Raw genomic sequence first — 24,259 nt, forward strand, 5'->3', positions numbered from 1 at the left:
TACTCCACAACTCATGCCATCATTCTGAATAGCGTGATTGGGAAACGAACAATACCAATTATCACATATATCTAAAACATTATTAAGGATACTTTGCCACAAATGAATTAATGAATACACAGAATTTTGAACAGCATTAAAACCAAGTGGATCATAAAACTGAAACATTCTATCTCTAATCTTTGCAACAAGTAAAACCCAATGATTATTATTGATAAGAGCTGGAATAAAAAAGAAATCAACAGATGCAAAATCAGCTTTTTTCCATACATTTTGAGTTTTATTACCTGACTGAAAAAATGGTGTATGGTAACATTTGGCAGCTATGGAAGAAGTATTATGAAGAATAGTAAAAAAAAAAAAAAAAAAAAAAAAAAAAAAAAAAAAAAAAAAAAAAAAAAAAGCATCAATAATATTGTCACTAAGCCAGCCAAGCTAAAAATTATTATTTACAGTCTTCAGGGCTAAAATTTCTTCATTTGAAATATAAGGATCAAGAGATTTTATATCGAGAAATGTTAGAAGTGTTTCCACAGCTCACAGAACACATTTTGAAATATCAGATACAAGCTCAGAGGTAACAGAATTATATTTAAGTAAATTGCTACCCTTAACCTTAATTGTGGTATCCTGTGATAATTTATGATCATTCAAATTAATATTATTTGATAACCCTAACAAACCTTCCTTGACATTTTTTTTTTATTATAAGTATCGGGATAATATAGAATTTTACGTTTTATACCTTTTGACGTGATAATTTTAAATTTGGAGCAACCTGAGTAAATGGCATTTTATCAAAAAAATCTTTCAAATGGTTTGATTTTATTGTACCTCTACAATTAGAAACTATATCTTTTAAATTCTTTGTTATACTAGGTATTAATATCTTTTGGATTGTCGGATGCAGCAACATAACTAATAATTCAGACATTAAAGTCTTACAAGTGTTAATTTTAGGTTCAGTGTTACACACAACAGTATCTGAAATAGCATTAGATTTTTTAATCAATTCTAGAGGGGAGGAGTTTTCTTCTTTAAAGATATCTGTTGCAATTACAGAAGGACTTGGTTGCCTGCATGTAATTGAGTGTATTTTATGTACGTGTTTACATAGTGTGCTGAAGTCTGGACAATTACAATTATATAAATGATGACACAGATTTAGACAGGAGAGGTTAATACACTTTGAATAACAATGATCTGTTTCTGAACATAGTTCATGCAACCGCTTAACTGTATATTGAATATTTTTACGTGTCTGTAATTTTATAGACCACAAACAAGGATGTGTTTCTGTTACATCACTATCAGGTATTTTCATTCCAGATTCATGTCATTTATTATAAGTTGGCGGGTAGATGCTCTCTTTACAGTTAATTTCAACTTTATACTTATAAGTCATGTAAATATCTTCTTCAATTTTTAAAAGCACATTAATTAAATTATCGAGGCGTCTGTTAAATTTACGTTTTAAGTATAGTTTTCAATTTATTGTGAAATGACTCGCAATACATGTTAGTATCTATGAATGCATGAGGGAAGTTTCTGCATGCCATTGACCACAGATAATAATACTCCTCAAAATAATTTACGAACAATGGTGCAACAGCTCGAAACTTTTGAAGGAAATTATCCATCATAGAAATAAATAAAGAATTAGTTTCTTCAAGCAATATAACTAAATTAAAATAAATTTCATCCCTAAGTTTTTGACTTGAAACCATTCGAAATAAACTACGTTGCCATGCACGATGTACATGCCATTTACATAGTATATGTTTAATACCTGGACCAAATGGTTTTTCAAATGCAGGATGTGTAGTTTTATCATCATCTGTCATTAACAATTAATATTAAGCTCAGGTATTACACATTTGATACAAAGAAATAAATTGTACATCGTATCCTGATCCAACTGATTTGAAATAAAATGTGCTACGGGGTAACCACTACCAAATTCATCTGGGACAATTAAATTCAGCAAATAAAAACCATACTGATTTGTTTTGTGAGTAGAATCTATACATAAAATCCTGCTACAACCTTCAATCATCATTTCTTTTTGCTCCTTTGTCTGCAATCCTAGTGCAAAAGACAGTGTGTGAAGGCCTTTCGGACCATACAATGTTGGTTTTCCTTGAGGTTTGTAAATAAGAATAGGGTCATACGATTCCTAAGTTTCTCAACTATGGCAGCAACAGAAAGTGAATCATCACTAAGAGAAGAAATCATTACACGCTTTACATAGTAATTTATAGTCCTACATGTTACAAAATTATCTTTAATACTTAAGCTCTCTCTATTATCATGTGATCCACTTCCATCTCGGATAAATTCTTGAATTTGATCGGTAGAAACACCTAACTGAGCATAAGTTTTGATTTGATCACAACAATTCTGACTAAGCTGTTGAAATTTGGTATTTTCAAACGACAGCTCATGATTGTGACCTGAATAAAAAATAGCTGTCGCAAGATCTTGTTCCTCAGAAACTAAAATTCTGGATGGACATCTGAAGCCTAATGGTAAAGAAACTAAGATTTTTTCTACTTGAAATTGACACTGGTTTTTTTTTTTTTTTTTTTTGTGTTACAGTGAAGTGACAACAATAATAATGGTATGCTTTATTAACTTTATGTTTACTTCCAGAACACTTCTTAAAAGAACTGAATGTTTCCTTAGAATGACATTCTAACCACAGCTGAAACTCCACCATTGATGAAAATGTAAGCTCCTTCACATCCATCTCAGAATTGTGAAATTCAGCCAAATGTTTATTATGATCACTAATAAACTGGAAGGATGCCTTGCAATCAGGAAAAACACACGGTTTACGAATATTTAAATTATTTTTAGAACAGCAAAATTTCTTATGATGAAAAAGGTTACTGTGGGTTATACAGTCTATTTCACAGTTGTCACAAATATATGATTTTGAATCAATTTCAGAAGACACAGATTTACACCTTTTTTTTATGATTAAAAAATGACTGTCTTGAAGCATATGACTTCATGCATACCTCGCACGTTCTTGGATATTTATTTTCTATTTCATCATTCTTTATGGTAGTACATAAATTATCCTTATTTAAAATTTTACAGTTACGTTTGTGTCTTGATAAAGTTTCTTTACAAATCTTTCTTATAACATGGACAAATTACAGTCTTTATATTTGGGTTAACAGAAGTAATAACTTTGCAGTTTTCTTCAACATACCCATTTTCAGATTTCTGTACATTACTTTCACCCTGATTAGAATCATTTGCATCCCCAAACTTAATGTTAGAACATTCTGAATAATTTTTAAGAATAGAAAACTTGTTAAAATGAAAATATGGATGGTAAGAATTAAAATTTGCACAAGAACCAACAACTGATGGGCAAGTATTGGAATTGGTGACAAGCTGAGTAGATGAAACAGAGCCTCAAAAGCCAGTAGGCTGAGAAGTGACTAACGACATAAAAGAAAATTTAGATACAGATATAGTAGCCTTCTGCAAATCTGAATCAGAGCAAACAAATGAACCCTTAAAAACTGGAAAATTCGCCATGGAAGTACAAGAATTGAAACTGATACCAAGATGAGATGATGATGAATTGGAATCCGAAGAGCCTGCAGGTTGAGAATTAGACACTGAATTTCCAGGAAGTTCAGAAATAGCTGCAGTATCAGGACGTTGAGATCCAGTAGAATTTAAAACACCTGATGTAGTGTGGACAGTACATTCGAGAGTTGGAAAATCCAATACATCCAAAACACTGGAACTGCTATCCAAAATCATACTAGAAAATCCATGTTTTAAAACATCTGAGTAAAGTGGCTTAGGAGGTGGATCCAAAAAATTTACACTAGTGCCAAGTGAATATTCAAGAAGTGGAAAATCTGATAAACTCGGAATACTGGGATTAGTATTCAAAACAGAGTTAGTAAAACAATCATGCTTTAAAACATCTGAATAAAGCGGTTTAGAAGAAGAAACAGGGGACAAAAAATTTCTAGAATTACAAACCCGAACACTGGAAACTAAAGAACGTTTCACAACATCTGAAAAGAGTGGTTTGGAAACAGAAGCACCAACATTACTACCCAAATGAGTACTCAGAACAGAAGGAATACTGGTTAATGCTGGGAAACTGCTAAGGGATGTAGAACAAAATGGTGCGCTTACCTCTGCAACAGTCAAACTTATCCTGATATCTTTTACAAAAATTTTCCCCAGCTGCTGATTACCTCTCCGATTTAGGTGTAAACCGTCTCTGGATAAACAAGTACTCCAAGAATAGTCAAAAGAGCTGCAAAAGAAAAACCCATCTTTACCTTCGTATGTTGCGAGAAATCTTGAATTTATGTTTAGTATCTTCCTATTAAGTTCTTGTAGGTGATACGTGTTACAATCTCGATATAAATCCGGGCATCGTGGGAGAACACCTGAAAACAGAATGACCTTCGGGTTTAATCGTTCAATTCCCTTATATAGACAACCATATTTACGATGAATTTCATCTAAATCGTCATTTGAATTATTGGTACCAACGTGGACAAAAACTAAATGAAAATGGTTGTTCATAAAGGCAATCTCACGTGTCAACCTTTCAATCCTAGCTCCTGAAAAGCAACGAAAATCAACTTCGTAATCAGGTAAATTCGCAGACAAATATTCTTGTAAATGTTTAATCATAGAATCCCCGATTATGAGTATTTTCATCTTTTCAGATTGCTTAGACAAACACATAACTAAAATAAGATAATTAAAACACAAAATATCAGCGCTAATACTACGTACCTTGCTTCCCCCACAACAGCACGTGCAAGCAAAATGGCGAAAACGTGTATTGCTTACTTCGAAAAATTACATTTGGCTTCATTTTTCAATTTTGGCGCAAATTACGGTAACCTCTTAGTGTTGCCATCGGTCACGTGAGACCCGCTAACTTCCGTAAACTCTCAGCGTTTGTCGTCGCATATATCTGCAAACCTCAGTTTAAAACGATTACTTAACTTATCCCTTACTTACGATACTGAGAATTTTTTTTTGCTTTTACTGTATGTTTTAAGCGTTTTTAAGTATTTCTAGATTTATAAAAATAGTTTATGTATTTATAAAAGAGTAGGTTTCTTGATTGATTTTATGATAGATATTTCTTTTAGTTTTAAAGCATGTGATTTTATGATAGATATTTCTTTTAGTTTTAAAGCATGAAACTATTTTGTAAAGCTGATTTCTGCAAATCGTATATTTGAAAACATTAAGTAGTTGTATTTAATGTAATTTAAGCAATTTCGTTTATTATTTCTTAAACTTTTGCCCAGCAAAAAAATATTATATATTTTTTTTATAATCGCATATTTGAAAATATTAAGCAGTTGTATTTAATGTAATTTAAGCAATTTCGTTTATTATTTCTTAAACTTTTGCCCAGCAAAAAAATATTATATATATATACTTTATAATTTGCAGTTCTGCTAAGCAGTTGTATTTGATGTAATTTAAACAATTTCATTTAATATTTCTTAAACTTGTGCTCAGCAAAAAAATATATTTTGTTTTTCTTATTATTTGCAGGTATCCTGATAGATATCTGAAGGAACAGCGATGAGTACCCTTCAGGATGGCATCATAAATTCGGTAAGTTCGTTTTTTCTTGTTTTTTCCATGTTTGGTAGGTCAGAGTTGTTTTCCCTTTCCGATTTCCCTCGGACAGGGAAAACAATTTTGGCCGCCATCTTGGATTTCAAAAACGCGCCTCTATCACTTATTATTTATTTCCTCTTTGGAAACATATTCATATTTGGCAAATAATTATCTCCGCTGAAAATTTTTTGATCGTTTAAAAACTATACTTGTCAATAATGTAATAAAAACTCACTAATGTAGTGCTTCATAGATCAATATGACAACGAATTCAATATGTTTTAAAAACCATTCTGTAATCTTTATTTTGTAGTAGATGCAACTAATGTCACGGAGAAAAAATATTTCAATAAAAAAGTTTTCCATTTTAATTCAATAGCAAAATTATTTCTATTTCAGTGAGAAATCCACTTTCGATGCTTAAATAACAGATAAATGTAAAATAAGCATTTTAGAAGTTTTAAATATAAGCTAAAGGTTTACTGTACAATTTTATGTAAGAAACGTAATAATTTACTTTCATTCCTTTTAAATCGGCATATTAATTTCCAATCAACTAAAATTTTTGGCAATTTAGAGACTTAACACACAGTATTGCGTCACTTAAAATATCAATGAGATACATTCCGCAAGAGAAGAAGAGGAAAAAAGTGGTCCCGTGATCTAGTGACAACAATCTCCGCACGTGCGCTGTTTACGATGGAGTCTATAGCAGATGTACCACTAAAATTAATTGATTTTTCTAATTTAGAAATTTACAGCTATTGTGAAAAATTAAAAAGTACTCTTGGAAGTGATTTCTCTTTTCTTAATGTCAATAAAAAGGGCCTTCTCTTTTTCAAGGAAAAGCATGTGAATAACATTTGTTTTCAAGTAATGTCCGATAGTAGGGTATTTATAGTAAGCTGTGTTCAGGCAGAAATGAAGAAAACAGTTAATTATAAAACGTCTGTGCAAATTTCTGCAGAAAATGAGGTAAGATTCATAAATTTTCTTTTATGCATAATACCTACCAATATTCATGTTTTACTTTCCTAGGAATATTAAGTGTATATCAATAGTTGAAAAATATTCTCGAGACCTTGAATAATGTTTTCCAAACTTTAAAATGCAAACATAATCATGTAAATATTTGTTAATAGTTTATGCATAGTTGTTCTAAATTATTGAAATAGTTGAATTCACGCAAGATCTGCTTATTTGCAAAAACATAAACACCAAGCTAATTTTCTCTTATTAATTGAGTGCCATAGAGAACATATTATACCACTGAATTTTTATTAATTTCGTTACGTTGTGTTTTAATAATGTGGCTGTTAGAATCTAGTTTTAATCAATACGCATAAATGTAGTATTTTTTATCGCTTTCTACTATAAAATAAAGAAATATCTATGATAAAAAAATTATTAATTTCACAGCTAGAATTACAGCGAACTCAGTTGTGCAAATCAATACAATTTTCTTTTTGACATTTTTACTGTAATATAAAAAATAAATGTTAATCTGAAGTTCATGCTATCTATAGATTTAGAATCAGTTATGAACAATTAAATTTCAAGGGGTACAGAATTAAGTATTAATTTTGAACTGTGTATCATATTAGTATCACTACCGTGACGTAATTTCAGGGCAACTGTATTTATAATGTTCCAGACATTTTAGTCTAACATTTTTGAAAACCATCTTGTGCTTGTCAGGCTGATAAAATTGTGACTTAAAATTATAATAGTAATTACATTATTATTGTAGAACAACATACATGAGCATTATTTTATGTATTTCCTCTTGCAGTATACAGAATTATTATTGCAAATGATTCATAAGATTGCAAAAAAGTACTGAAAATAATTTTAAAAATTATAATTATTAAAAAAAACTATTAATTTAATTAATACTATTTGAAATCAAGTAGAAATATTTCATATTTTACTGATAAAACTATAAATGTTCGATGTGTGTTGTTCTGGTTTTATGATGTACATAGAAATGAGTATCCCAATCTTTCCAACATGTATTGTAACTTTTCGATACTGTTTCTTTATAAATGCTTGGCCATCTAAAATTGTTGCCTTTACATAGGCAAGTATTATTCTTAAATACCATCTAATATTCTGGTGGCTTTTTGGAATATACAGTTGCATTGTGGTGCTTTGAAATAATTTTGCATAGTAACAAAAATATAAATGTTGTATATTTCCAAAACACAAAATACTTCAACATTTTCATAAATGGTCACTTATTGGCTGCATGAGATGAACACAAGAATGCCTCTATATGTAAACTTAAATATTTAACATATTTAAGTTTACATATATGAATGTGTGTGATTTATAACTTAAAAATTATTGGACTTTGAAACCCACTGAATAAATTGTAACAACCTTGCATAGTTGGTCCCAGAATTTCATTAATGTTCATATTTTTTATTATAGATTCAGACTGCTATTTGTGAGTGCCCTGGTGGATCTAATCCTGCAAGTTGCAAGCATGTTTTTGCATTGCTTTATGCATTGGTTGATTATAGTCAAAAAAATTATATGAAGCCCCAACTGAACAGCTACAAAAATGGCATCAACCAAGGCCAAAACTCTTATCACCAAAAAAGAGTTCAGATATATTTAAGCCACATACTTCCAATTATTCAACCACGAATTCTGTTAACTTTTCAGCACTTTTTGGAGAAAACTGTAATTTCCCAATATTCTCTGTACTGGAATGTACAGACCATCTATTTCAAGTCGGAACAATTCCCCTACCTGCATTGGTATGTACCAGGATAAATATTGAAATGCCCAACTTCTTAAATATAGAAGAGGTGCTTTACTTTCATCAAAACATAAAATGTAGCCTAGAAGAAGCATGGGAGATAGAGCTTAAAACTACAGAACAGAGTGAGAGCAATTTGTGGAAGAACCACCGTCAGATAAGACTAACAGCTTCTGCCTTTCATAGTATTGCTCACAGGATGGCGGACTTTGATACACTGGCAGCAAATATATACAGAAATCATGAAAAAGACCTCAGCAAATTGCCAGCAGTCTCATTTGGTTCCAGACATGAAAGTGTTATTAGAAATTTTATCAGGAGCCAAAATGAATCTTATATTTTGAGAAAAGTTGGGGTTGTTACCAACCCACGTATTCCATTTTTGTGTGCATCACCTGATGGCTTACTTTTCAACAAAGAAAATGTTCGGCTTGTCGAAATAAAATGCTGTTACAATCCTGAAAATGTTGAGCTGAATCAGCTTGCCAAAAGACCAAATTTTTGTTTATACAATGTAGATGGAATTTGGAAGCTTAAAACAATTCATGCATACTTTTATCAGATTCAAGGGCAATTAGCGATAAGTAATTTAACAGAATGCCAGTTTACTTTTTATTACAAATATCCAAATTATATTCATACACAGATTATACATTTTGATCCTGTATTTTGGAATAATTTGAAACAACAACTTAAAAATTTTTATTTTAATCATTACATTAAATTCTGTTTAAGATGTTAAATTTTATCTTGGCAGTATATCTGAAATCTCATATATACATTGTGAGCAATATACTATTATTGACATGTTCTAGCTGTAAAAAGAATTATATAAATATGTAACTTGCCTTTATGTATAAAAGCAGGCAACAATGAGCTGTTGGTAACAGTGATACCCCCACAGTATAGTGGATAATAGAGAATTTGTTCTCGGGGACCTGCATACCATTTTACGTTAAGGCTGTAATTGCTTTAAATAATCATCGATAATTGATCATTCTTTCATCAAGCCTTTGGTGGACTTAACTCATTTAAGGTATAATTATGTATTGGGATCAGTATGAAATCAATATTTCCTTAGCATGTTTGATGTGACTGAAAACTAGCTAAATTTCTTACAACTTTAGCTCTTTGATTTAAATCATTGGAAAAAGGAATTCGACCATTTCTTAAAATCTGATGTGATACTTAACAAATCTTACTAATAAAATAATTCAGTTAAAATGGATCTATAAGGTGCACAGACTGATATTGTTTTCTATATGAAAGAGTTTAAAATAAATCAAATTACAAGCTGTAACACAATGGCCAATACAGTACAAAGTCCGAAATCTGGACTCGTCGGGACCTTGGCGATTCTGGATTTGGGATTTTTCCGGATATCAGATCATCAATTTAAATCTGGCGAGATGGCATGCAGAAATTATACAATTAAAAATATGAATTCGTAATTTATGAAATAAAGAACAATTATACGAGGGCCATCCAGGAAGTAGATTACGTTTCCGTCTGTGTCCGCTAGGGGCGGGGCTAGCGCGGCCATCTTGGGGTCAGAGCGTTGCGCAGCTCAGTCTGCATCTAGCCGTGCTAGTGAGAGGTTCGTGCTGTGCTCCGTTCAGATACTGTGACGGTTTGAAATGTCTGCGTTAATTGAAAATCCCGCGAGCTGCGAGGTGCGCTCAGTAATAAGGTTTCTGACTGCAAAAAACTGTAAACCGATAGAAATCTATCGGCAGCTTCGTGAAGTGTATGGGGACAACATTATCACTGAAGGTGGAGTGCGTCAGTGGGTCATAAGATTTCAAAATGGCCGAAACAATGTTCACGACGAAGATCGAAGTGGGAGACCCAGCATAGTGACCGCCGAACTTCTCGAAAAAGTCGATGCTAAAGTCCGTGAAAATCGAAATTTCACAATAACGGAACTTTCTTTGAGTTTTCCACAAATTTCGCGAAGTTTGTTGCACGAAATCATCAGCGAAAAGCTTGGTTACCACAAGTTTTGTGCAAGATGGATTCCAAAACTCTTGACAGAGGACCACAAAAATCAGCGAATGGCTGCAGCATTGAACTTTTTGGACGCTTACCATAAGGATGGTGACTCTTTACTCGATCGCATCGTTACTGGTGACGAAACATGTGAATTGTGAAACGAAATTGCAATCAATGCAGTGGGGGCACACAAGTTCTCCCTAAAAACCCAAGAAATGCATGCAAACAATGTCGGCAAGGAAGATGATGGCGACTGTTTTTTGGGACAGAAAAGGTGTAATTTTGGTGGACTTCCTGGAAAGAGGCACTACAATAAACTCTCAAAGGTATTGCCAAACTCTCCAAAAACTCAGAAGAGCAATTCAAAACAAGCGCAGAGGAATGTTGAGCTCTAAGATCTTGTTGATTCACGACAACGCCCGGCCCCACACGGCAAATGTCACTCGTAAAGTTCTTGAATCTTTTAAGTGGGAGTTGTTTCCTCATCCGCCGTACAGTCCCGACCTGGCACCGAGCGACTTCCACCTATTCCCAGCAATGAAGAAGTGGCTGGCTATGCAGCGTTTTGATGACGACGCACAGCTGCAAGAAGAGGTAACGAAGTGGTTGAAGGCGCAGGCGGCCGAATTTTTCGACGAAGGAATTTCCAAGCTCGTACATCGCTACGATAAATGCCTTAATTTGTATGGTGACTATGTAGAAAAGTAGTATTTGAGTGTGGCTTTCATCTGTATATAATAAAATTTGTTTCCTATACTTTGTTTATTTTTTTATTCCAAAACGTAATCTACTTTCTGGATAGCCCTCGTAGTTAAACAAAAGGGTATCAAAATTTACAAAAAAAAAAAAAAAGATTAATATTTATTTGTTTACTCTATTAAGGCTTTATCTAGGGGCGGCGCTAGATACCGCCTGGTGCAGTCTGCTCCGTCTTTGATATGATTTAAAACAAGTTCCTCGTCATTATAATTCGCTTCCGATAGCGAAGAAAAGTGACAGAGATTATTGAAAATGAAAAAATTTCGATTGACAAATTAGTCGGTGTTCTGGACACAGCAATTATAGGACTTGAACAGCGGAACTTTGTAACTGAACAAGAAATTATGTCTGTTTAATAGAATTAAAGAGAAAGTATTATCACATGAAACGAAGCAAAACTTAAACAACTTACATTGAAAGAAATGTTTAATAAAGTAAACAAATAAATATTAAGCTTTTTCTTTTTGCAAATTTTAATACCCTTTAGATCATAATTGTTCTTTATTTCATAAATTACGGTTTCATATTTTTAATTTTAGAATTTCTGCATGCCATCTAACGAGATTTAAACTGATGATCTATAATCCGGAAAAATCGATAATCCGGAATCGCCGAAGTCCCGACGAGTCCAGATTAACGACTTTTGACTGTATAACAAAAGAATATGAAACTACTTTTTAAAATTAATCATTTTATATAAGATTTTAAAAAGTACACAGATTTATAAAAAAAAAAAAAATTTCCATTAACAAATGGTATGAAGTAAAATATATGTACACATATTTGGGAATACATTAACCATCTAACTATTTTTTTTTTCAGAATTTAATGGTAAAACATTTATCAGAGGTTTATTAAAATTCGTTAAAAATGCAACAATAAAAAACACCTCATTTAAATTATGTAGGCTATTATATGGAATAGCTCCCTCAAAATAGCGGAATATTTTTATTCTTCCTATTGCCCGTTCAATATGCACTCTTTTATTGGAAATAGCTTTATTTTCACTTCTTTGTTCAAGAGTGAACTGAATGTTTCCTTTCAAAAAGTGCGGTATTTTTAAATGACACCCTTTCTTAGATAATTCTGAATTAATTGTAAATCCTTTATCAGCTAATACTAAATCTCCTTCCTCGAGCAAATCAAGTAACTGACTTTTTAAAAAGAGAGCTTTATCTGATATTGCACCACACCACAAATCTGAAATAAAGGTGACTGCTCCAGAAGGAGAGATGCCAACTAGTGCTTTCAGCGTATTGGCATTTTTGTAGTAGCTGAAAGTTAGTTGCTGTTCTGTAGGATTGCATGGCCTCTGTATTTCGAGCTCTGTGCAATCAATGATTACTCGGCAATTTGGATATTGATGTAAGAATTGCAGAGGCATGGAACTCTTTAACTTGGGCCTTTTTTGGTATATATTCACACATTTAAGCTTAGTTAGAAACAATTCTCATTACACAATTGAAAATCTTTGAAACTGTAGAAGAAGCTATCTTAAAAATTATTCCTAGGAATTCATTTGTGGTTCCAGTTCGAATTTTCACTAGAAACATGAAAAATTGATCAATAGGTGGCATTCTGTCTTTCTTTAACAAATCTTCCGATAAATTAAAAAAGTTGAATATTGTCATAAACGTCTCATGAGAGAAACCTGTTACGCATTTCATGTTTACTTTTATCCTCTCATTAGCTGAAGAAAACACATTCAATAAAACATCATTTTGTGCAGCATCCAATTGGTCTCTCATTTGACAAAATTCGTTTAAAATTAACAAAAAAGACTCGTCAGTTTGTGATGATACTGTCTTCCTTATGCAAACAGGAATATTTGCTCTGAAAAGAAAAGAAAATATGTACTGTAATAAATAGTTTGACAGTATAAATAAAACAAAAGTTCTAATATTAAAATAAATACTTTTCTTCAATAGTAATGTCCAAAATTTAAAGCATGAATTGCAGCTCCTACACCACAGAATAGTTATGGTTGATTTCCACCATAACTATTCTGTGGTTATGGAATTGGTGAATAGGAATTTTCCTAATCAGCAATTAGTCAAGCAATATGCTTTTTTTTTTTTTTTTTTTTCATTTTCTTTTTTTAATGTTGTGATAGACAGGCAAACAACATCCATAGTCATATTATTGCTATTTTTTTAATATATTTACAATTTCTAGATATTATACATGAAAATTTCAAGACGGTATATATGTAACTAAGGATGGGTTATATTCAATATTATAAAAAAATATATTGTAGACGACAAGCTCCAAGACCAAAATAAATGCATAAGTGTCCTTTTAATAATTTGAAAAATAAAGATAATAATGAAAAAAAGAAATAATAAAAGCAAACAGTGCTTTTAATAATTTGGGAATAAATATATGTATAAAATACAGGTACTCAACTGGGTATAAAGTATATATGTTATGAATAACAATCCCCTTCCCCCATTTTGGTGACACTACACCATGCTACACGTTGCAAACATCTAATTTATCACTTGCATCTAGCTAAAGTACCAAAATAACTGATAAATTTAAAATATCTGACTACAAGTATAAATAACATTTTATTATGAAAAGACATATCTAAAATATCTATTCTGATTACAGTACAACAACTTAATAAAAAAAATGCATTCTCTTAGCTAGAAAGGTATCAATGTAACTGATTTAGGTACTTTTCCATTATGCACTTGCCATGCATTTTGATGTGTATGTGTGAATAACAGAAAAATGAGGTATGTGTGTACACATATACCATTTCGCACACACACATACCAAAATTTGCATGGCAGATATATAAAGGAAAAGTTCTCTCATTTATTTGGCATTCTTTTGTTGAACTATTTAAATACTTTTGTAATATATAGAATTCTTTATTAAAGCGGTTCCCAAGACTGAATCACTAATCAACTGAAACATCTCATTGAAATCTTTCCACATATTTCTCCTACCTCATTACATGTTACATCTTGGTTGATTAGTAATTAAATTTGGGGGACATTTTACTAAATTTTCAATTTTTTTGTGAAACTTTTACATGCAAATAAACATAAGGCATACAAAATAGAGGACGAACTAACAATAAAAATTATTTTTAAATCAGCAATACTGAAGCATTTAGAAGCTTAAAATTTCTATGTAGTAAGCTATTTGGAAGGATAAACTTAAGGCTAGCGTCTAATATAATACCTTACAATGTGATGCTAGTAATCAGAATCTGGTGAAGTAAATAATAACAACCCAGAAATCAAATTCAATGAATTTATTAATAAGTATTATCAGCAGTGGTAAAAAATGAAGTAAGAAACACCAAAGAAATAAGCATAGAAAGTGTCATATTATAGAAATAAGTATTAAAATTAGGTGGAAACCTCACTAACTGCTTCATCAGTGAAGTGTCTACCAAAGTTGTAAGAATTGAAGTAAGAAACATGATAAAAGAATAAAACAACAAGTCCTTAACATATAAGCAATAAAAACCCTGTCGAATACAAAATAATATGTATCATGCCATAGACAGCAATTAAGTTGCGATCAAGGCAATTTTCATTTCGAAAACTATCAGCTGCAAAAAACATTGAAACAGGAAGAAAGTAATTAAATTTCATAGCACACCAATTATGATTTTATCTTTTTCTAAAACCAAAAGTGTAGAAAATTAAAAAAAAAAAAAAAAATACAATCTTTAGTTTTTATATACAAATGCTCTATGTATTTCTGATAAAACTAGTAGATAAATACCTCTTTTCTCTTGAACTTTCCTGTGATGGTTCACCAAATACATAACTAGTTCGCTTACGAGTAATTCCTTTAGTCGAAATAAAAATAAATTTCGTTGGCATAGCATCTGCCTTTAATGACCTCCTGTTCGTGAATGGCTGGTATGTGAAACATTCTTCTTCAAAATGTTCAGAGCAAATTCTGGTAGGGGGGGTTGGATTGAAGTTTTCCCTTTTTATTCTTACTATCCACTCTTTACGCAGATTTTTATCCTTAGGAAACAGATGGAAGGAAATCTTATTTTCTTTACATCTGTCTCATATTGTTATTTGAACAACCGTATGCACAACATGTAGTAGGCATTGTCAACCCTCAAAAACTGGAAATGTAAACAGGAATTTAGAAATCAAACAAAAGATTAAAACTATAATGGGAAAATGATAAATGAATTATCATATCAAGGAAAGAATTCATAAATAAATATTAACAATCAGAACATGGTAAAGCAGCGAACAAGAGAGTATCATGAAGATAACAATAACATATAAGAGTGGCAAAAATTATACTAACCAAATGAATGAACAGTTAATTAACGTTTGAAATAATACTTAAAACTAAAATGCAAATTTCATAACTAATTAAAAATAAACAAAGTTTCCGATTTTTCAACACAGATACAACAGCACAAGCTTGTTTGTTTACATTAGCAGTCCTTACATCACGTGACCTCCGACGTCACCGGAATGTATCTCATTAATTGTTCTTTTTCATTTAGAGATACATTGGAATTGAAAATACCAAAGGCAAAATGGGTCACAGATCCAACCTAATTCCTTATTTGGAAATTTTTCAAAAAACTTTCTGTCAATTTTATCATATGTTGTTTTAAACAAGAAATCTGTATTATTTTCTTTAGTAAATTGTAAAAAGCATGTTTCTGTTTTTTTTTGGGTTTAATTCTCCTTGCCAAAGAATTGGCTTAGTTTTAAAAGCTTACATTAATACAAACTGCGACACAGTGTGTCTAGGTAACATTGTTTCAAAATGTCTGTTAATAATTTCAAATATTTTCTCTCCAGTTGATTTTCCTTCCCAAATATTACAACATAAAATATATTCTACTGTATCGTTTTCAAAAACATATCTCACCTAAACGATAAATTGAAACATTTTAGTAATGTCGGTAGTTTCAAGTTTTATAGTAAAGACTGGATTTTGTATTCTATAGTGTCTGATATGACAAAAATTTGGTGAGAAATGGTATCTTTTTTAATGCTATTGTTTTTAAATCGTTACTATATTTTTCTGCATGCATAAATGATGTCATTTTAATTGCTGAAGGAAGAATGAGCGATTCTCCAATTGTATGAGGTGTTAAATTTTTTTGCAATTAAATACGAAACTTAAATACTGCAATTAAATAATAAGTGATAAAAAGAAAATTCAGTCAGAACATTCACATCTCTAACAAAGTAATTTGCTTTGATTTAATCTTTAATATATTTTAAAATGATAAGGCAAAATCCAATGTGAAAGGTTATGCGAAGATTGTAAATCCTTCTCAGGAACTGTTGTATATTTTTTCAAAAACACATTTTAATTTTTCATGCTCTCAGCTCATTCCTTAAAAAAATTCTTCAGATTTATTTATTTAATCTTTATGTTTAGTTTCTGAGGTACTTTTCAGTTTCATTGGCGCAAATCTCGCCAAGCAGACTTTGTTGACAACAACATACAATATACACATAAAAAATTTTAATAACTGTTAGTTCTAAGAATTTTTTATTTTGAAGGCACAAACATTTTAATATCTTTTAAAATTTTGTAAAAAGCCAATAAATAAAGATAATAAATTTGTAAAAAGACATTAAGAATTTACTATGTTTCCATGGTTCAACATCCTGATTTCCCGGTTCGAATCATGTAACACCACGTGATCTCATCTCACGTAAACTACGCTACAAAAATCTAATTCTCTCAGTAATTAACTACATTAATTTCAAGTTAAATCTTAATTTGGAATACAAGTTTAAATGCAAGAAATATTTCAATTCGTACAAATAACTTCAGTAGCCTTCAGGATGGCACCATAAATTCGGTAAGTTCGTTTTTTCTTGTTTTTTCCATGTTTGGTAGGTCAAAGTTGTTTTCCCTTTCCGATTTCCCTCGGACAGGGAAAACAATTTTGGCCGCCATCTTGGATTTCAAAAACACGCCTCTATCACTTATTATTTATTTCCTCTTTGGAAACATATTCATATTTGGCAAATAATTATCTCCGCTGAAAATTTTTTGATCGTTTAAAAACTATACTTCAGAAATTATGTAAAACCGCAGTGCTTTACTTCACTACTGCATTCTCATTAGAATTGATGAATTTAACCCTTCATTTTGCCTTCGGGTGAGTGGTGTGATTGCAGTCTAATTGTCTTAATTACCGTGAATGTTCTTGGGGCATAAATTTTAATTATCTTGTAAAAATTCTATGTAGTTGTATGCCAGTATTGAAAGAAACAATCTGATAAGAAATGGCTGCGACTTGTTTCGAAAATGAGGCGGAAAACGTTGGCAGTGAAGATATTCCGTTTGGCATCAGTAGTACCGTTGTTGGCGACTTTATTTTTTGCGGCGGCAAAATGGGAAAAGTACCGTTTCTAAATGTATTTTTAATTTCGCAGGTTTCATGCTTTCCATTTGCCAAGTTTTCACTGCATTTAACACACAATGATATTCTTTTTCCATTGATAATGCAACATGTAAAACAGTAAAAAATAAACTCTTGATGTTTACTCAATTTTTTTTTAGAAGTAGAAAGAGAGCCAATGGTTAAATTTTTGTTTGCATTTTCATTAATAGTTTTTCTCGAAGTTAATTTGATGTTGGTGCATCCATCCCATTTCTCTTACAAGAGATTTTGGGCCATTTAACCATCATGAACAAAATTGCAATGAAAACAAAATTGTGTTTATTATCCTTTGAGACACTACTGAATTTTCCAATGCTTAGGAAACGTTATGTGCTTACTTGACAACAAATTTGATTAGAAATAAGAAACATAGTTTATAAATGATGCGTATTACAATTACAAATTGCATGCAAGACACTACTAAGATAGCCGAAAAAACTAAATCTTAGCTGCGCATATGCAGTTGCTTTGAAATTTGATTCGAGTTGTTTGGAAATCATCAAACATAACACATAAATCAAGTGAAAGCAATAAAATCAGAATTAAAATATGGAAATGTTTAATTTAAAATTCCTGGCAAATGTTAAAAAATATCCAAAATTCTCTTCAAATTCCGTATATCTTTTATTGTCAAATAAATTTCTTTGAATTTGGTGACACCCCACAAATTTGTTCATGACTCCCAGGTTAAAATTTTGTAAAAAAACAAGTTATCAATTGCATTTTGAAAAAAAAAAAAAAAAAAAAAAAATTATTTCAGGCTTGTCTTCAACAGAACAGCATACAATAGAGTATTTTCAAATTTACAGGAAAGTACGACTTATGTGAAAATTTATAAACATTGGCTGTCTAATATGAAAAGTGAATTACGGTTAAATACGTTATGTTCATAGTTTGTGTATTTTGATTATCTAACTAAATACAGAATGATCCGTTCTTGCAAACTTCTGCTGGAATAATTGCTAGAATATATATCCCATTTCAGATGAACAGAAAGCAAGTGTTGTATTCTTATTCAACAATTACAATACTCTTGCATAATACTTACAAGGAATAAAATTGGTTATTTAACTAAAGTGCAGTCAATTTTATTTCTTATTTACATGAAGGATGTATCACACAATGCTGTGTAGGCTGGTGACCTAGCGATGATCACTCAAAATGCATCTTTGCATTCAGGCATACACTCCTTATAAGAATATAACCATGCACTGGAGTCCTAGCTTCAGCAGGTACATTTTGTTATGCTATTCAATCTCTGTGGGTCCTAAATTCTAAAAACTTTTCCACTCCTAAATTCCAAAAATTTTGCTACTTGATATTTCTGTAAATTCCAAAATTTGCACACCTGCCATAACTGCACTGGCTCTAGCCTCAGTTATCCAATGTTCCAACAAAATCAAATATTGTAACGTTATTTTAGACCAGACTTTCTTAAACTGTAGATCGCAACCCCCATCTACAGCAGGGGGGTCGCAAAAAATTTTAGTAGTTTTGGTATTTCTTAAATTTAATATAATAATTTTACAATTACCCAATACTTTTACACAATGTATCTGAAAATAGATAAAGATAAGACAATACAGACAAAGAGAAAAACAAAAATCTTTCAACGCATTCTGTTTATAATATAAATGTTCATTTTATTTGCTTTGCACGTGACGCTGTCATTTTGTCTGTTACTTGATTAAAATTTTCACATTGTTCTATGTCTTAAAATGAGAAATTAAAGATAATGACCTAAAACTGCAATACTATCTCACAATACAAGTGGGAAAATTGACAGTTTCACTCGCGCGTGTCAGATTTTTGCAATGCTTATGGGGTCTCACAAAATTTTCAGAAATATTTTGGGGTCGTGGAAAAAATCTATGATAAAAAAGGGTCATGACTGAAAAGAAGGCCCATTTTAGACCAATCAGTTTCCTGACGCCAACCCATTTTTTTGCCTGTTTTGTTTCTCAGCCGAATAATGTTTCTGTGGGAATTTTTCTATATTTTTACTGTTTCAGCTGAATGGAAAAGCATGCTAAAATGTTTCAAATGACTATTAGGGGAAGAGAATCAAATATCCCACATTATTATTATCTCTATTTATCTCCTGTTTTGTTTCTGAGTTATGTTTTTTGATAGAATTTTTCCATATTACATATTTCAGATCAACAAAAAATCAACTTTAAAATATTGAGGAAAAGCATGTACTAAAATGTTTCAAAATGAAAATTTGGGATAAATAAATATATAAATTAGTTTTTTCTAGGAGAGTAGTTCTTATATATAGTATATAAAGAAATTTAGAAACAACTTTTCACAAAGACTAAAAAATTAAAGTTCAAATGATCTTCATAAAATCCTATAAATTTAGAACAAGAATACTTTAAAATGTAAAAATTAACACGTTGACTGCCGCGTGCATTTTACGTGATTCGCATGACGCCAACTTGAAATTTTTATTATGCGATATATATTATGTCGAAATATTATCTACAGAAAATAATGTTATACAATTGTGCTTCATGCTGGGGGTCACCAGGGACCTCCAAACATCTGTAAACCATTTTTGTGATTTATAATTTAAATTTTTACGATTTAGTATTCTTCAAACCATTATAGTAACAATGGTACTATTTAAAAATTTATCAGTATCAATATTTATTTTAATTATGTATTTTACTATTGGTCGCGTTGCCAGTGGCACCCACGGTGCTGTAGCCGAGTGCAGGTTACTGGTGACCTCCACGGCAGTCAACATGTTAAAATAAACCATCACAAGAAAAACCAAAAAGTAGTATAAAAGAACAAGAAAGGTGAGGAATCCAACCAACTTTAACATAATATCGTCAAGAGGAGGTATGTCGAATTTAATTACATTTCCCCTTCTAAAACAAAATCCTTGCTTTTCTGTATCCAGAATCAGCTGATGAACCATCTCAATATATTTTTTATCTTAATAGTTCACCAAAAAATTCTAGTCCTCCTCAAAGCGAAGGAAAATCATTGAAAATATCTTCCGATTTAAAAATATTTTTCTAGTCTAAAAAGAATCGAAAAAGAAAGAAAGAAAGAAAACATGCCCTTAAAAATGTAGAAAAAAATTTAAAATCCTGCAGTGGAAAATCTTTGAAAGTTCAAAATAATTTTAACACAAAACTTCACTAGAACCTCTTATCAAACAGCAGTAGGAAAGGAAAATGGGGGGGGGGGGAGTAAAATCATTAAAAATATCTTCCAATTTAAAAAGATTTTACTAGTCTAAACAGGATTTTATCAAGTTAATTTGAATTTTAATTTTTATTCCTGAAAAATTGGTTCTAAATTTCTTTCTTTATATATTTACTGATCAATTTTTAGCAGCATAATGCAAAAAAATTGTTGGAAGGATTATAAATTTTCCTTTTAAAAAATTATTTGTATATGCATAGTCCAATGTATATACATAGTCCAAACACATCTGTATACAGTGGAATACGCTTAAGGCGAAATATCGGTTAACACGAAATAATGCAACGGTCCCAACAAACTATTATGTATTTTCATGCAATTTCTTTCTCTTAACACGAAACAAAAATCGCTTAACATGAAAAGATATTCTTTCTGGAAATGAACAAAATACAGAAAACACTGGCATCACTGGCGAGATTTAAGCGGCGTGTGAAATGAAAGAGAGGTGGTTTCACATGTTTCGTAGAAAAGAGGCTAATTTGGTTTTGAAATACCCTCGGAATAGCCTGTGACACGAGCCAGTTTTGTTTATCTACGGTACTTTCGCCTTCCACGTCTACAAACGCCACACAAACATCTCATCTCTCATCAGTTAGCTTTGGAATTCAGTGATGAATACATGGCAGTGTGAGTAAAAATTAGTGAGTTTGGCTCATATGTTGCACTGCATAGAATTCAGCGACCCTAAGGATGAATGAAAATTATTTTCATTACACACAATTCTCAAAAGTATCAGATTCTTCGGTGCCGAAAGAAATGGAAAAGTAGGATATTGAAACTGAGCTGACACTTAATGAAATGTTTGAGAAAGTTTATTAATGAACTGTCTACTGTACTATCGGAAGAATTCGTTGCAGTAATTTATGATAATGTGTGTACAGCCTCAATTATGGCAGACAAAGTTATTTTGGAGTTTGTTCAAAGCTAAAAAATTATCATTGATGCAGATTTTGATGACGAAAATAAAATGAATAATGCAGTTCCTGTTCCCACCTCATCCGAAATGAGGAACATCATAAAAAGTATGGACAGTTATTCAGACGCACATTCCAATGGTGAAATGAATAACAAAATGTTTGACATTGAACAATTTGATGCTAAAAAAGACAATGCAAAGAAAAATATCACATTATTTTCCCAAAACTCAATAAATGTTTTGTTTTTCAAAAACTTGAAAATTTTGTATTAAATTCCATTAAGTTCTTGTGGATGTTTTAGTTTCATTGGTTTTTATTAAATACACGCATATATACATATCTATGTAAATAAAATGTACTCTAATAAGCTTAATTTTGTTGAAAATATGCTTTTTTTTTTTTTTTTTTTTCCCCTTTCTTTTCAATATTCTTTAACACGAAAAAATATTTCAGTCCCCTCAGTTTTATGCTAAATGATTTTCACTGTATATCTGTTGCACATAAATCCCTTTCTTACATAAAATATAAATGTATGTATAGAATAACTAAATAAATTGTAAAGGAAGTTTAATTAGCAACTATGAAATCTTAAAAAAGTACATAGTATGAAATTTATAATGGCAAACATTAAAAACAGATGACAGTAAATAAAATTTAAATTATAAAATGTACTTTATAAAATTAATAAAAGTGGTTAAAAATATATTTTTTAATTACTTAAAACATGGAAGTTATTTGGCAGAGATTGTTGGATATAAAATTACTACTTCAAATTTTCAGATTACTATTGTTCATATTTAAAGTCTCAACTTGCAGTCTTAATCCACATAACAACCATTGTAAAAATCACCCGTTATCATATTCCAAAGATCAGCAGCATACATTTTTTTCAAAATCGTGCATAATATTAAATACTGGCTTTTGATAATCAAGTTGATACAAATAAGATGAACTGTTTTTATGATTTTAGACTAGTAGTTTATTCTTCCATTCACTTATTACAATATTTCACTTTTTATATGCTCAGCTATCCAAAATTTCAAGAGCTTTCTGGATATTTTTTTGTTGAGTTTTTACTATACATACATTTCAGCATTTACATCGTCAAAATTACACAGACACATACTTGAAGTGAATTTACTTTTACAGCTAAACACAGGAACTGGAAAACAAAAAAGTACTTATTCGGAGATTGTATTTCTTTTTCGTTCATGAAAATCAAAGTTCATTACACAAACATGCATTCACACTGCACAAGCATGTATGGAAATTCTTAATACATTTAATAATCCTGATGATTGATTACACATTTAGTAAATAAATGAGAAAATATTTTAATGTATAACAAATGAATAAAGTAGTTAAACTTTTATAAAACAGAGCATAATACCACAGTTACGAAGATATTTAATGTTATAAAGTTAGGTAATTTAGTAAATTTCAATTGTTCACCAAAGCAATGAATTATGAAGTTCCTTGTATATCTTTATAAATGAACTTTATTGCTGTATTAAGCAATTAAACAACTGTTCAAGTTATTTTAATAATTTTGAAATATATACACTAAAAGAAATAATAAAATGTATTAATCTATTTGTCAACCTTGATTTTGGCACGAAAGTCTGCAGTATGCTTCGCAGTTTTTAAGCACATAGAGTCACTGCAATTCTTATTCCTTGATCTGTTTTCTGCATTTTTTTTTTTTTTAATTTAAATTGCTGTATTGGCACACATACAATTTTTGTATAGTGGCTTCAGATGTGGATAAGTTTTTCGAAAACTTTCGTTTGTTTTACTGGCGTCGCTGAATTTTGCCATGAAATGCAGCACATTTATTGCCGAGTATCACCTTCCAAATTTTTCATACTGTTAACGTATACATCAGCAGTGAATTATTCTCCTCTTTCCTCAAATACACTACGGCGATAAACAATAACTATTCACTAAAGATTTTGCGTAAATTCCCACTCATAATAATTTAAATTGCGAAAATCTCACAATTAGCACCTAAACACACTATTCAGCAGCACAATTCTTTCGAAAGCGCGCCGTAGTAGTCAAAAGTGGGGTAGGCATCTTGCCAGGTGAAACTAGTCGATATTTCCGTGACGTCAAAAATTCGAAAAGTGGGGTAGGGTTTGGAAATACGCGACAACGCCAGTATACAGATTCTAGTTCAGATAATTTTAAGAAGTTTTTCGATGCTGTTAAGGAATTTTATTTGACTGAAGACATGGAAATTTCTAAATAAGGTAAGTGGATATTTCTTTTGTTTAGTGCTAAGATGAATATCCTTTTTTATGTTATTTCATTATATGATTTAAAATGTAGTTTATTGAGATTTTATATTTTTTGTTGACTCCGCCTTTGACTTTTTAAGGGAAAATAAATCGATGTGTACATGGACAAAGCCAAGGGAGTGTGCAATTCTCTGATGTTTTTTTAAGTGAAACTAAATCGATGTGTACATAAATACCAAATTTGTGCAATTCTTTGACAAAAAGCCGCACAAACTCGGTATCCACGTAAAGCGAAAAATCACCAAGGAGCAGC

General features: G+C 31.0%; 1 protein-coding gene across 1 annotated transcript; it reads right to left on the reverse strand.

Moving 5' to 3' along the window:
- Positions 1-11,829: 11,829 nt before the first annotated feature.
- Positions 11,830-19,383, reverse strand: LOC146998554 (uncharacterized). The gene is made up of 2 exons (XM_085811059.1): positions 14,903-19,383; positions 11,830-12,988 (listed from the first exon to the last, which is right to left on the reverse strand). Exons 1-2 carry the CDS (start codon positions 15,001-15,003, stop codon positions 12,589-12,591), a joined length of 501 nt encoding a protein of 166 aa, XP_085667185.1. The 5' UTR covers positions 15,004-19,383; the 3' UTR covers positions 11,830-12,588.
- Between the last annotated feature and the right edge of the window lie 4,876 nt (positions 19,384-24,259).

This window comes from Stegodyphus dumicola, chromosome 2, assembly GCF_044657685.1.
Source record: "Stegodyphus dumicola isolate Sdum_Otavi_A_Nest chromosome 2, ASM4465768v1".
In the NCBI taxonomy this organism is placed as follows: domain Eukaryota; kingdom Metazoa; phylum Arthropoda; class Arachnida; order Araneae; family Eresidae; genus Stegodyphus; species Stegodyphus dumicola.

Excerpts from the sequence above, each read along its gene's own strand:
- LOC146998554 (XM_085811059.1), bottom strand. The coding sequence starts at position 15,003 with ATGCCAACGAAATTTATTTTTATTTCGACTAAAGGAATTACTCGTAAG. Across the intron at positions 12,989-14,902 it reads GAAAGTTCAAGAGAAAAGAG|AGCAAATATTCCTGTTTGCA; the intron begins GTATTTATCTAC and ends TTTTCTTTTCAG.